This window comes from Ornithorhynchus anatinus, chromosome 13 (genome assembly GCF_004115215.2).
Source record: "Ornithorhynchus anatinus isolate Pmale09 chromosome 13, mOrnAna1.pri.v4, whole genome shotgun sequence".
NCBI classification, from domain to species: domain Eukaryota; kingdom Metazoa; phylum Chordata; class Mammalia; order Monotremata; family Ornithorhynchidae; genus Ornithorhynchus; species Ornithorhynchus anatinus.
Window position 1 is genome coordinate 24,122,481 of NC_041740.1, and position 14,637 is coordinate 24,137,117.

Here is a 14,637-nt window from a genome sequence, read left to right on the forward strand (position 1 = left end):
CCATCGATCGTCCGGCCCGGGCGGCGGGGCCCGAGGCCAGCTTCGGCCCCGCGGTGCGCAGGCGCGGGCTGGCGCCCCCTGGGGCCGGTCCCGTGCAGTGCCGCCTGGCAGGGTTGCGCGCGTGCGAGCGGCCCCGCCCCCGCGCGCCCCTGCGCGCGCGCGGGCGTGCGGCCCCGCCCCCTCTCCCCGCTGACGTCACCGGCCTCCCGCCTCCGCTCCGGAGCCCCCTCCCCCTCCGCGAGGGGGTGACTTAAGCGACGGAGGGCGGCGGAGCCCAGTTGCGTCCTTCCTCGCAGCGCCGCCGGGCCCAGCCCCGCGCCCCCCGCCATGAACTGCGCGGCCGAAGCCGAGTTCAACATTCTCCTGGCGACCGATTCGTACAAGGTCCGGGGGGGCTCCGGGGGTGGGGGGGTGCGGGCAGGCTGACGGGGGCCGTGCGCATGCGCGGGTGAGGGGGGCGGCGGCGGCGGCGGCGGCCTGGCCCTCATGGCGTGAGGGTCATAGGCGGGGGGTCAGTTAGGCCTGCTGGTCCCCCCGCCGCCACCGCCGCCGGTCAGGCTTTGTTTCTGCCGCCGGGAGGATGGTCGTCAGGGCCGAGGGGGTGGCCCCATTCCCTCTTCCTCCTCCTTTTCCTCCTCCTCCTCCTCTCCCCCATCCTCAGGCTGGACCCCCTTGCCCTCCCCCGTCATCCTCCGCGACAGTAGCCAACCCCCGGGCTGGCAACCCTCACCCTGCCCCAGCCTTTCACTTTCCATTTCTCTGCCATTTTCCCCTTTCCGAAACTCATCTGGAAGCCCCTGGTCACAAGGCAGGGGCCCCCCTTCCCCCCACCCCCGGCCGGCTTCTGTGGTTTCTTCGTGGTTCATCAGCGCCCACGATGAACCGAGCCCCTTGAGGGAAACAGGCTGATGGGGTGGGACCCCATCCCTGCCCCACAGGGGGAAATCCCACTCTTTATCCCCATTTTACAGATGAGGGAACTGAGGCCCAGTGAAGCGACTGTAGGGGAGGGAGTTCTAATGATCATTGTGGTGCTCGTTAAACGCTTACTATGTTCCAAGCACTGTTCTGAGCGCCGGGGGGGGGATACAAGTTGGGTCGGACCCCATCCCTGTTCCCCAGGGGACTCCCACTCTTTGTCCCCATTTTACAGATGAGGGAACTGAGGCCCAGTGAAGCGACTGTAGGGGAGGGAGTTCTAATTGTGGTGCTCGTTAAGCGCTCACTACGTGCCAAGCACTGTTCTGAGCACCGGTGGAAGATACAGGTTAGTCGGGTTGGATCCACAGGGGGCTCACACTTTATTTTACAGATGACAGAACAGAGGCCAGTGAAGTGACTACAGAGGAGGGAGTGATAATAATTATGGTAATCGGTAAGCGCTTACTATGTGCCAAGCACTGTTTTAAGCACTGAGGGAAGAAACAAGTCAATCGGGTTGGACGGAGTCCCTGATCCACATGGGGCTCACACTCTTAATCCCCATTTTACCGATGAGGGAACTGATGTGATTATTAATCGTATTTCTTGAGCGCATACTGTGTGCAAAGCACTGTATTAAGTGGTTGGGAGAGTACAGTATAACATAACACATTCCCTCCTCACAACGGGTTTACAGTCTAGAGGGGGAGACAGACATGAATATAAATAAATAGATAAATACATTACCAAGAACTGCTCTAAGCGCTGGGGTAGATAAAAGTTTGTTTGGGCACAGTCCCTGACCCACATCGGGCTCGCACTCTTCATCCCCATTTTACAGATGAGGGAACTGAGGCCTAGAGAAGTGAAGTGACTTGATCGAGGTCACACAGCAGACAAATGGCAGAGCTGGGATTAGAACCTTTTGAATCCCAGGCTCGGGCTCTATCCACTAAACCACGCTGCGGAGGCCCAGAGAAGCGAATGACTTGCCCAGGGTCACACAGCAGACAAGTGGCATTATCTTTATTGCCCTTTTGTGGGGGTACTGTCTAGTAATAGACAGTAGTAACTTCTAAATTTTACTGTATTGGGAGAAACTGCTCTCCTTTTCTTTGACGAGCCGTGATGTGCTTCATGGGTAATAGTGATGTCTGATCAGGGACCCTCTTGAGCCCACAGCAGTCTACTACGGAGCCTAAAAATCTTGACATCGGGTTTTTCTCCCCTAGTTGAGCTGTTCGTTTTTCGCATTTCCCTTAGCGTGACTAGATTTGGTCCAGTTATTAGCACCCTTCAGAGACGAGTCCGGTTACTTACAGGGTTTGGAGCCTGAAATCCTAGGGGGAGTGTTCAAAAAAAGCTGCCGGTGATTATTTCCAGTAAAAGCATTCATGAGGCTGTATAGTGTGACTTGGCTGTGTCCGTGCAAATGGGTGGAGCCCACGGGTTTGTGGAACTCCCCCCATGGAAATCTTGCGAACCAGTGGGTGTGTTTTTGACAGACTTCTGGAACTCTTTAGCGGTGTCTTTAATACATATACCAAGATATATAGCTTTGTAGAGGACCATGCCGATGACCAGGAGTTCTGATTTTGGTAGCACTTGGGATGGCTTAAGTAATAATGCTTGTGGCATTTGTTTAACGTTTAGTATGTGCAAAGCACTTTATCAGGCACTGGGGTGGATGCAAGTTTGGTTAGGCACAGTCCCCCTTCCTCTTCGGTCTCCTAGCCCACTTGGGCCTGGGGGAGAAGATACTTATTTACTCCCTGTTTTACAGATAAGGAAACAGACACAGAGAAGGTAAATGCCTTGCCCAAGGTCATGCAACAGGCAAATGGCACAGCTGTAATTAGAACCCAGGGCCTTTGACTCCCAGAGAGTAGCCTCTTTAGATTTATAGAAGATTTTTCCTCTTAAAATCACATTTACTGGCTATTTTCTGGGTAGTAGTGAGCTGTCAGATGTCACATGTCTGGTCTCCGGACAAATTGTAACTAATATCACACTATTCAAAGATTAGAATCTATCCAGAGGCCAGACACTTCCTTTAGGCAAACAGCGTTCTTCATCAGTAATATCGATTACCTACTCTGTGCAGGACACTGTATGAAGCGCTTGAGAAAAGTACAGTAGTAATAGCATTTCCTAGACCCCCATCCCTGCCTCCAAAGAGCTTTCAGTCTGGCAGGGGAGTGGGCATAAAAATCAAATTTCAGATCAGAGGAAGAAGGAAAAGGGGGATAATATGAGTTTTAGGTACACTGTCTTCAGTCTTTGACCAGGCATAGGCCCTCACCGTTTCCACTGTCTTTAGTAGATTTGGCTCAGCTTCCACACCAGGCTGAAGCAGGAACCCCACTAAATAAATGCCTTTCAATTTTTTAAAATGCTGTTTGTTAAGCGCTTATTATGTGCCAGCCATTGTACTAAGTGCTGTGGTAGATACAAGCTAATGAGGTCAGACACAGGCCTTGCCCCACATGGGGCCCCCGGTCTTAATCCTCATTTTACAGATGTGGAAACCGAGGCCCACTGAAGTACTTGCCCAAGATCACATTAGAACCCAGGTCCTCCGACTCTCAGATCCATGCTTTATCATAAGTATAATATAATAAGCGTTATTATACTTATTAAAATCTGTTGCATTGACAGTGCTTTATTTACTAGATCCATTAGGGGAAATTCCCACTGAAGTTTGAGCTTGTTGTTCTAGGCAGATTTGCAAATGACTCCCCCCAAGACTGCATTACACCTTTTCAGTCTTCCCTTCCCCCCTGCTGAAGTGTGCTCCTTGCAGCCTGCTGGTGAGATGGGTCTTGGGCTTTTTTTGTTGTTGTTGTTTGTCCCTCCCCCCCCCCCCTTTAAACAATATAAAGATCAGCTAGTAACAGGAACTTCAATTTATCCATCACAAACTGAGTGTCTTACTGTTCAGAGATTGAAAACATTTAGGAACTGGCTGAACAAAATACCAGAAAACGGGGGTCCATCGCCATCTGGTAAACACTCGCAGGGAAACAGAAGGCTGACAAATGAATTATAAATTGTTTTAAATTTATAGCTGTTAAATAAACATGCAAAATTTATGAACTGCTTATTAAATCACAAAGCTGTGAACTAATTAGCGGTAGTTGGGGTTGGGAATTCCCAGATCTATGGCTCTAGCCCTGACTTTTTGTCTCCAGCTCACCTGCCTTCCTGTTGTCAGGATATTTTGGTTAGACTTCCTCAAATATAGTAAATCAATCTAATAAATATTTGTGACATTTGTTAAGCACTTATTATGTGCCAAACACTGTGCTAAGTGGTGCAGTGGTTACAGGATAATCAGATTGCAACACAGTCCCTGCCCCATGTGAGGCTTATTCTAGGGAGAGGGATATTGGGAGAACGATTCATTCAGTTGTATTTATTGAATGCTTACTGTGTCCAGAGCACTCTACTAAGCGTTTGAGAGAATATAATGCAACAATAAAGAGACACATTCCCTGCCCACAATGAACTTACTTGAATCCTCATTTTACAGATGAGGAAACTAGGGCGCAGAGAAAGTAAGGGATTTGTCCTGGGTCCCACTGCAGGCAGGAAGCAGAGCTGGGATTGGAACCCAGGTATCTGAGCTCATTTTCCCCTCTGAACCCTCATCTTCTAACCCCCAGGTTCATCAGCTTGGAATCACCTTTGATTCCTCAGTCACACTGCCCACGACCAGCCCAATCCCAAATCTTACACAATTTAGGAATCTGTCCCTTTCCACTCTTTCAGTCACAGCCCTAGGTCACTTCTCACAGTACTGTAGCCGACTTCTTGCAGGTCTTCCTGTCTCCAGCCCCTTCCTGCTCCAGGATGTCTTGAACACAGTAGCAGGAATCCTCTTCCTCAAGTGTTAATCGGATCAAATCAATCCCCTCGAAAAAGCCTACCACGGATTCCAGTTGTCACTCACTCTTGTCAGACTAGAATCCAAGCAAACTTGCTGGGTGACTCCACTGCCCCCTCCCTCCTAGCCATTCTTACCTCTGATACCGTAAACCTTGTGCTGAGGTGATGACAAGGTAATCAGAGCAGTGGTCATCCCCATCAGGGGCTCACCATCCAAGTGGGATATGATGATAATACTGTTTAAGCACTTACTACACGCCAGGCACTGTTCTATATAAGCAAATCGGGTTGGATATAATCCCTCTACCACATGGGGCTTACAGTCTCAGTCCCCATTTTACAGATCTAAGGCCCAGGGAAGTTAATTCATTCAATCAGTTGTATTTATGGAGTGCTTACTGTGTGCAAAACACTGTATTGAGTGCTTGGGAAAGTACAATATAACAACAAACATACACAGTCCTGCCCACAATGAGCTTACAGTCTAGAGGGGAGACAGACATTAATAAAAAAGATGAGTACATAAGTTACAGATTTATACATGTGCTGTTGGGGGTGGGAGGGGGGATGAATGAAGGGAAAAGGGAGTGGGAGAAGAGGAGAGGGCTTAGTCAGGGAAGGCTTCTTGGAGGAGATGTGCCTTCAGTAAGACTTTGAAGTGGGGCAGACCAAGTGTCTGATATGAGGGAGGATGTTCCAGGCCAGAGAGAGGATGTGGGCAAGAGGTTGGCGGTGAGGTAGATGGGATCGAGGTACAGTGAGAAGGCTAGCGTTAGAAGAACGAAGTGTGCGGGCTGGGTGAAGTGACTCGGCCAAGGTTACACAGCTGTCAAGCGGCAGAGCCAGAAGCAGAGCCGAGAAAGAGACCTAATAATAGATTATGATGAATCTGGCAAGGCAAACATTCACAGGTTCCAAACAGCCTCAGCCTCGCCAGCGGCGTAAATGTTAGGAAGGAAGGCTTTGCCCCTACAAGTGTTGGCAGTAACTAAGAGGCCAGTGTTGAGTCTTGGGCAGGACCCTTGTTATGGGCAGGGAACGTATCAGCTAATTCTGTTGTATTGTCCTCTCCCGAGTGCTTAGTACAGTGCTCTGCACGTAGTAAGTGCTCAATAAATACCATTGATTGATTGACTGACCCCAGATCTTCAATGGCATAGAAATGGCTTTTTTTTAATGGCATTTGTTGAGCATTTATTATGTGCTGTGCATTTGTTCTAAACCCTGGGGTAGTTGCCACCTAGTGAGGTTGGTCACAGTCCCTGTCCCACAAGGGGCTTACGATAGAATCCCCATTTTACAGTTGAGGGAACTGCGGCCCAGAAAAGTGAAGTGATTTCCCCAAGGTCACTCGGCAGAGAGATCCTTCTAACTCTCAGGCCGGTGGCTCTATCCACTAGGCCATGCTTGTGGCATGGTGTAAGTTTCTGCTCATCCGCCCTTCCTGGGCAGCTGGGAAGCTAGTCTGGGTGCCAAGTGAACTCTTGTGTCCCAATGGGAGCCCATACTCTGTCCCTCTTCTCCCCCCCCCCCCCCCGCCTCCCCTATCCCTCCTCAGAGCTCTCTCAATCAGTCGTTTTTATTGAACACTTACTGTCTGCGTAGTACGGTACTAAGCGCTTGGGAGAGTACAGTATAACAGAGGTGATAGACACGCTCCCTGCCCACAACGAGCTTACTGTCTAGAGGCTGTAAGTATAATGAATATAAGTAAATACTTTATGGATATGTACATAAATGCTGTGGGGCTGAGGGAGGGGTGAATAAAGGAAGCACATTTAAGAGCAAGGGCGATGCAGAAGGGAGAGCGAGAAGAGGAAATGAGGGCTTAGGGAAGGCCTCTTGGAGGAGATGTGCTTTCAGTAAGGTTTTGAAAGTGGGGAGAGTGAGCCTCTTTCAAGTATGAGGAGGTAGGGCGATCCAGGCCAGAGGCAGGATGTGAACAAGTGGTCGATGATGAGATAGATGAGGTCAAGGTACAGTGAGAAAGTTAGCTTTAGAGGAGTATAGTACGCAGGTTGGGTTGTAGTGGGAGAGCAGTGAGATAACTTAGGAGGGGCAGAGTGATTGGGTGCTTTAAAACACTCAACAGTGGTAATTACTGAGCACTTATTGAGTACTACATCCTGTCTGATGCTGTCCTAGAGCCAACTTTCCTCTTCTTGCCATCCACTCTGGCTGTGCCAATATTTATGTCCAGCTCTAAATTGGACCACCCCTCTAACTCCTTTAAGCTTCACGCCCCTGACACGCTTCTAAAAGAATGTTCATGTATTTCTGTTTGCCTCTTCTACTCCTGTTATATCATAAGGTCCTTTAGGGCAGAGATCAAATCTTTTCTAATTTTTTTACATGGTATTTAAGTGCTTTCTAGGTTCCAGGCACTTCACCGAGTGCTGGGGTAGATAAATGCAAGTCAAGTTGGACCACAGTCCCTGTCCCACATGGAATTCCCAGTCTTAATTCCCATTTTACAGAAGAGATATCCGAGGCCTGGAGAAGTAAAGTGACCTGCCCAAAATCACCCAGCAGACAAGTAGGTTTTTGTTGGGAAAGGAAAAGCTTCCAGCTAGCAAAAGGATTTACTGAGTTACCTCCCTAGCCCCAGTTCCAAGCCCAAGATGAAGCAGGACTAAAGCTAGATTTCACAAGAATAAAGCTGAACCTCCCTTATTTGCTTTCTTACTTTGGGCAACTTAGTTGTCCTCTGTGTTCAGTCACTCGATGGTATTTATTGATTGTTTATTATGCGCAGAGGACTGCCGTGTTCTGTTTCACTCCTTCCGTAAAGGGACATATGGTTGCGTATTGTATGGGGACGTCCAGGTCAGATCCCCAAACCCAACCCTGCAAAATGGCAAATCAGTCCCGTGGCCTTTGGATCTCTGGCTCAGGGCTTTCAGAAGAGTGCCCTTCTGAAGAGCCTTTCCTTTGTTTTCCTGGTTTCCCTGTAATTAAACACCTGTAAATAGAGGGAGACCAGATACAAAATGTTTAAAACTAGCTTCCTAAAGAGAAATACATATAGTGTGATTGTAAAATTTTGTACATCGCAATCAGGTAATGTTCTATTAGGCTGACACAAAGTCCAACTGGGATCATTCTGGAAACAATTTAGCCCTGTTAATAGTAACTGTGTTTTTTGTTAAGCGCTTACTATGTGCCAGGCACTGTACTGAGCTCTGGATTAGATACAAGCCATTCAGGTTGGACACAGTCCCTGTCCCATTTGGGGCTCCCAGCCCCAATCCCCATTTTTCAGATGAGGTAACTGAGGCTCAGAGAAGTGCAGCGACTTGCCCAAAGTCACACAGCAGACAAGTGGCGGAGTCGGGATTAGAACCCATGACCTTCTGACTCCCAGACCTACGTTGATTGTCTAGTGGAGCGCTCCGAGTTCGGTCCAGGGTTAGGAAGCGGCCTGCAGTGAGAGATGGCCCTCCCCGCCATTTACTCAGCCACCCCTTCTCTTAACTAGTGCCAACCTGCTGGCCTTGGCATGAAGCAGAGCTGCAGTGGTCCGAGCAGGGAATAACAGGAGGGGGCCAACCAGCCACCCCTTGGGGAAAGCTGGAGGTGGAGTTCCGGCTACTAGCTTGTAGCGTCAACGGCTCGCTCATGCGAACCGCTGCCTCTCCACTCCTGCCTGGCCAGATTTCCTGGTGACCTGGCCTCTGCCCAGTGAGAAGCAGGCCAACGGCTTCCAGAGTGGGCAGGAAGAGGAACTTCAGCCCCTGCTGGTGTAGGGATCTCTGGAGCCAGGAGGCCTTTGCCGATCGGGCCCCAAGGCCCACACCCAGAAATCCAAGGAAAACGACACACCGCAGCTCCTTTCATGGCTGTAGAAGAAAGGCTCAAGGGCATCCATGTTCACCCTGTGTGAACTAAGGCAGCTAGGGTGCCCAAGAGTTGTCGCGGAAAACGCTTCTCTTACGTCCATTGGGCCGAAAGTTGAGATCCACTAATCGGCCCCGAACCCTCTACTTCTTATAGCTTTTAGGTTAAATCTCTCGTCTCTCCCCGATATCCACCATTTGCTCGAGCTGCCAAGAAGTAGCAATATGAACTGATCGGAGTTACTCCTTTCAGATTCAAGTGCTAAGAATCAGGGAAATGCCTCCAGGTAGAAAGCAGAAGGGAGGAGAGGAATTGAAAGACCTGGATCACTAACATTGGGCAGTCAGCCTTCCCTTGCGTGTTGTGTTGGCTACGTGCCCCAACTAGTTAGAGTCAGCTGCCGTGCATGCGGAACAGAATGTGAAAAGTAAGCTATTCTTTCCATTTAAAAAAAAATACATTAATGAGTTCAGGGTGGCTAATAGTATTTGTTTAAGCGCTTACTATGTGTCTAGCAGGGTACTAAGCAATCTGGCCATCAGGACAGATATAGTCTTAGGAGGAGGGAGAACAGTTATTGAACCCCCCATTTTACAGATTATTCAGTCAGTGGTATTTACTGAGCCCTTGCTGTATGCAGAGAGCACTGTAGTAAGCGCTCGGGAGAGGACATTACAAGAGTTGGTAGACACACTCCCCGCTCACAAGGAGCTTACTGTCTAGAGGGGTGACAGAGGAAACTGAGGCCCAAAAGAAATGACTTGCTTGAGGTCACTCAGCAGGCTGGTGGCAGAACCAGGGTTAGAATCCAGGTCCTCTCACTCGCAGACCCTGGCTCTTTCCACTAGGTTTCAATGCTTAACAATCTGTTGAAAGTGGGAAGAATATTGCATATTGAAAAATTGGTTGGCATACTCTGTTGCTGTTCTTGAATGAAATCTCTTCAGTCTTTTTGAGGCACATAGTGCATTCAGAGAGTAAACTGTGCTAGTCGTGTATTTTGGGAAGAGCACCATAGTAAATTCTTGGTGCACACCACCCACAGAATAGTTTGTGGTACTCCGAAGTTGGCGAAGCAGCAAAAAAGTGTGCTTTTCTCGCGGCAGTTAATGTGTAGAGCTCACAATCTGGCTATTTAAGACACATTTGTAGAAAGTAACCTTATCAGTACTATGTACATACTTTTTTTTTAATGGTAGTTAAGTGCTTACTGTTTGCCAGACATTATACTAAGTGCTGGGATAGATGGAAGCTAATCTGGCTGGACGCAGACTTGATTCCCATTTTACATATGAGGTGACCGAGGTACGGAGAAGTGAAGGAACTTGCCCAAGGCCACATAGTGGAGAAATGGCAGATCTGGGATTAGAACCCAGGTCCTTCGGACTCTCAGGCCCATGCTCTATCCACTGGACCCACACTGCTTCGCATTCTTAAAAACATTGTGAGCTGCATTCTCTGAGTCATAGAAGTTCTTTGGGAATTTGGATAGTTTAATTTTTTTAATTTTCATGGCCCCACGGGATTCAGTGTTGGTGTTCTTGATTTCTATATGGACAGAAGAATAGAAAGAGATTTTCAGGGGCCAGGTTTTGTTGTCTGTCTCCCCACTTCTTGACTGTGAGCCCCTTGAGCACACAGTAAGTGCTCAATAAATACGATTGAATGAATGAAGTCCTGCCTATGGGCCTTAGCTCGTTTTGGGCAGGGAGTGTGTCCGCAAATTCTGTTGTACACTCCTATTTGCTTAATACAGTTCTCTGCACTTAGTAAGCTCTTGATAAATACCATTGATTGCCCTTCTGGGATGCTGCACTCTGAGACCAGGGCAAAGCTTATGTGGAGAAGGGTCCGGGGAGTTCAGAAACAGAAAAAAACAGCGGACGGTGGAAGTTATCTTCTGGAAAATCTCCATTTGGCAACTTGTATTCAAAAAAATTTTTAACTTTGTCTACCTCAAACTAGACATTCATTCCTAATAGGTGCAGAGCTCAGTGAGTTACTTGTGAACAAGTTGTATCGGAAAGTTTCTTTTTGGTTTTTCCCTTTCCCTTTCCCAACTGTTTGAAAATGAAACATCGTGATTGATGTCCTATTGGTCACTCTCCAGTTTTGTTCTTCTCTGCCATTCCCCTCTAACTCCTAATAATCTCCGACTGCTTGGGGAACTGACACCACTGCAAATCATTTTGGGGTCTTTTCAACCTCTGCATGTCTACAAAAGCAAACGTGGCTGTTTCAAAAATAGGAACTTCTCATTTTCTCTCCTAAGCCCCCTTTCCCAACTTCCTCATGACAGTTGGCCTCGCCATCTTTCCTATGCCCCACGCCCACAGCGTCTTTGTGTGTGCTTGTGTGGTATTTAAGCTGTTACTATGGGCCAGGCACTGTACCAGGCGCTGGGGTAGGTACAAGCTAATCGGCTTGGACAGGGTCGATGTCCCAGATGGGACTCACAGTGTTAGTTCCCATTTTACAGATGAGGTGATTGAGGCTTAGAGAAGTTAAGGAACTTGCCTGAGGTCACACAGCAGACCATTGGCGGAGCCGGCATTAGAACCCAGGTCCTCCTGAATCCCAAGACCGTGTTCTATCCACTAGACCACAGTGAGTTTCCTCCTCACCATCTCGCTACCATTCTGCTCTTACATCCGGTCAACTACTAGTGCCTGGCCATGTTTCCTCACAGGTCTGTCTTAATCTCTCCACCCTTACTAGCCTTGCTCAAGCACTACCTATCACTATTGTATAGACTCCCTTCTTCCATATTTTCCTCCTTTCAGTCCATTCTCCGCGCTGCTTTCCCTCATGTCCCTCAGCATACATCTTTCATCCTCTCAAAGCCCTCCAAAGTGTGCTCGTCTTCTTCCTCGTCAAGCAGATTCTCCTTCCCATTGACTGCAGGGCTCTTAACCAGCCCTCCACCTTATTTATTTTCGTTTATTCTTTTTAAGTGGTATTTGTTAAACGCTTAATGTGATGATGATGGTATTTAAGCGCTTACTATGTGCAGAGCACTGTTCTAAGCGCTGGGGTAGACACAGGGGAATCAGGTTGTCCCACGTGGGGCTCACAGTCTTCATCCCCATTTTACAGATGAGGTAACTGAGGCACAGAGAAGTGAAGCGACTTGCCCACAGTCACACAGCTGGCAAGTGGCAGAGCTGGGATTTGAACTCATTACCTCTGACTCCAAAGCCCGGGCTCTTTCCACTGAGCCACGCTGCTTCTCTAATGTGTACCAGGCAATGTTCTAAATGCCGGGGTAATAATAATTGTGGCATTTAAGCAGTTACTAGGTACTAAGCTCTGTGGGGGATACAAGCTAATTAGGTTGGACACAGTCCATGACCCACGATGAGCTCCCAGTCTTAATCCCCATTTTACAGATGAGGTAACTGAGACCCAGAGGAATGAAGTGACTAGCACAAGGGCACAAAGCGGGCAAGTGGCGGTGCTGGGATTATGAATCCAGGTCCTCTGACTACTGGTTGCTTCCCTGCTCGCATTGCTCCTCCCAAGCCATTCTGGCTGCACTCCACTCTAAAACCTTGCTCATGTTCTCCCCAGAGCCTGGATCTCCTTCCTCCCTGCTGGGCACCCCCCTATCCCAAAGCCCCCAGGCCTCAACCCTCTCCCCCTTCAAAGCCCTCCCTTCAACAGGTCTTCCCCAACTAAGTACTACCCCAAATCTGATCAACACTTTAAGTCCCTCTTACATTTATGTATATGCACCTCTCCTCAGCACTTGTGTGTGTGTGTGTGTAAGTATGTTGGTAGGTTGGGATTTGCTTGAACAATGGGAGGAGTAAACTCAGAACCCAAGCCACCCAGAAAAAGCACTTCCCGGTCAGCTTTCCCTGAAGCCTACCATAGGGACCTGCAAGGGCATCCTGGCTACTGATCCCTCCTGGAAGGGTGGGCCGGAGCCACGGCAGTGGCACTTTAAAAGATACGGGGAATGACATCTGGCTGTCAGAATGGACAAGCGGTCCTTCTGGAAAATCAGTGATATCTATTGAGTGCTTACTGTTTGCAGTGAACTCTACTAAGCGCTTGGGAGAGTAGACTATAACAGAGTTGAAGCAGCATGGCTTAGTGGATAGATCACGGGCCTGGGAGTCAGAAGATCATGGGTTCTAATTCCAGTTCGGCCACTTGGCTGCTGTGTGACCGTGGGCATGTCACTTCTCTGTGCCTCAGTTACCTCATATGTGAAATGGGGTTACGGCTGTGAGCCCCCAGGGATTGTGTCCAACCCGATTTGCTTATATCCACCCCAGTGCTTAGTACTGTGCCTGGAACACAGTAAACGCTTAACAGATACCAGAATTATTATTATTACATGTTCCCTTCCCACAAGGAGCTTACAGTTTAGAGGGACAGTGTGAAGAGAAGATGATGGGTACCCAGTAGCTGTCATAAATACAGGTTTCGCTTTTCAGCTGTGGTGACTAGGTTATTAAAGGTCCTCTCTGCTGGCCAATACCGAAGTTAATGAAATGAAAAACTAAGGGAACAGGTGAAATTCAACAAGGTTTTTGATTCTTCCCCCACACACACACACAAAAAAAGGGCAGTCTAACTCCAGTACCAGTGGCATTTGGGTTACAAAGAAAATTATGTTAATTAGTTACTGGAACATATTAACAGTCAAGTTAAAGTTTAGTGTTACCATAAGCTAAGTGCTGTGTCTCTGGGACTCTGGTATTGTGCTGTGGTACTTGGTACCTCCTGGAGCTTTTGTATCAGTCCTTCATTAGCATTTCTTAGGCACCTAATTGTAACAATGAACCTAAAGTCGTTACAATTAGATTCCCTTGTTAATGCTAACGACCCGATCCGCTGCATTATGGTCTGTGTGAGATCAATGAGAGTGCCAGGGTTAGCAAGCGAAAACCCTACCAGTTCAAAATGGCAGGTAGCTATGCATGGCATCCCAAAACTGCTCCATGAGGTTGAGTACATACTCCAAGCTATCACTGGGGAGAAAAAAAACCATTTTAACAAGTGTAGAAAGGTTGAGGAACCCTACTGCTGTTGGGTCGCACAGGCCAAAACCTAACCCGGTGGGTTCATTCAGGCTTTCTCATCTTCGCTCCCCACCAGAACAGAAAATGGCCCGAGATCACTGCGAAGGATTTGCCACTGTGCACGGGTAGTAATCAGTGGTATTTATTAAGTACTTATTGCGAGCAGAGCACTCTACTGAGAGCTCGGGAGAGTACAACTACAATAGAGTTGATAGACATGATGCCCCCCCAGTCTTGAGGGGTTCACAGTCTAGAGGGCAATAGGGCCAGGTTTTCAGGGCAGTGCCCTTGGGGCAGCGCCCCGGAAGTGAATCAATAGCAGGCTGGTTTTGCCTGTGGGTGACTTTTTTCCTGAGACTCATCCCAGGCAGTCCCAAGAAGAATGGGCCCAACTGTGGGCTTAGAGAGGTCTGGGCAGGGGAATCATTGCTTGGCTAGGACAAAGGTGAGCAGTGCTGGTTGGCTAGAGGAGGCGTGGGATCTCTAATACTGGGGATTTCTAGGAAAAGAGCAAGATCCCCAAGCCCTCCCCCCCTTAGATATGGGGTTTAAACAACATTTAACAATATAACAATTTGTTTTAACAATATCACAGACACATTCCCTGCCCACAACAAGCCTACAGACTTTGGAGAAATGATGTTACTTGGCCAAGGTCACACAGCAGATAAGTGGCAGAGCTGGTAGCATGGCATAGTAAATAGATCACAGGCCTGGGAGTCACAAGGTCATGGGTTCTAATCCTGGCTCCGCCACTTGTCTGCTGTATGTGTCCTTGGGTGAGTCACTTCACTTCTCTGGGACTCAGTTCCCTCATTTGTAAAATGAGGGTTGAGACTATGAGCCCTAAGTGAGACAGGAACTATGTCCAATGTGATTACCCTGTACCCTATCCCAGTGCTTAGACCAGTGTGTGGCACATATTGCTTAATAAATGCCACTATTACAATTATTATTG

The 14,637-nt window shown here is 48.4% G+C and overlaps 1 protein-coding gene across 1 annotated transcript in view; it reads left to right on the plus strand.

Moving 5' to 3' along the window:
• Positions 1–231: 231 nt before the first annotated feature.
• NAMPT (nicotinamide phosphoribosyltransferase) overlaps positions 232–14,637 on the plus strand; it is a 41,920-nt gene continuing 27,514 nt past the window's right edge. The window contains exon 1 of the mRNA XM_029077685.2: positions 232–384. Within this exon, the coding sequence (XP_028933518.1) occupies positions 328–384 (57 nt within the window). The 5' untranslated portion in view covers positions 232–327. The remainder of the gene's footprint in view (positions 385–14,637) is intronic.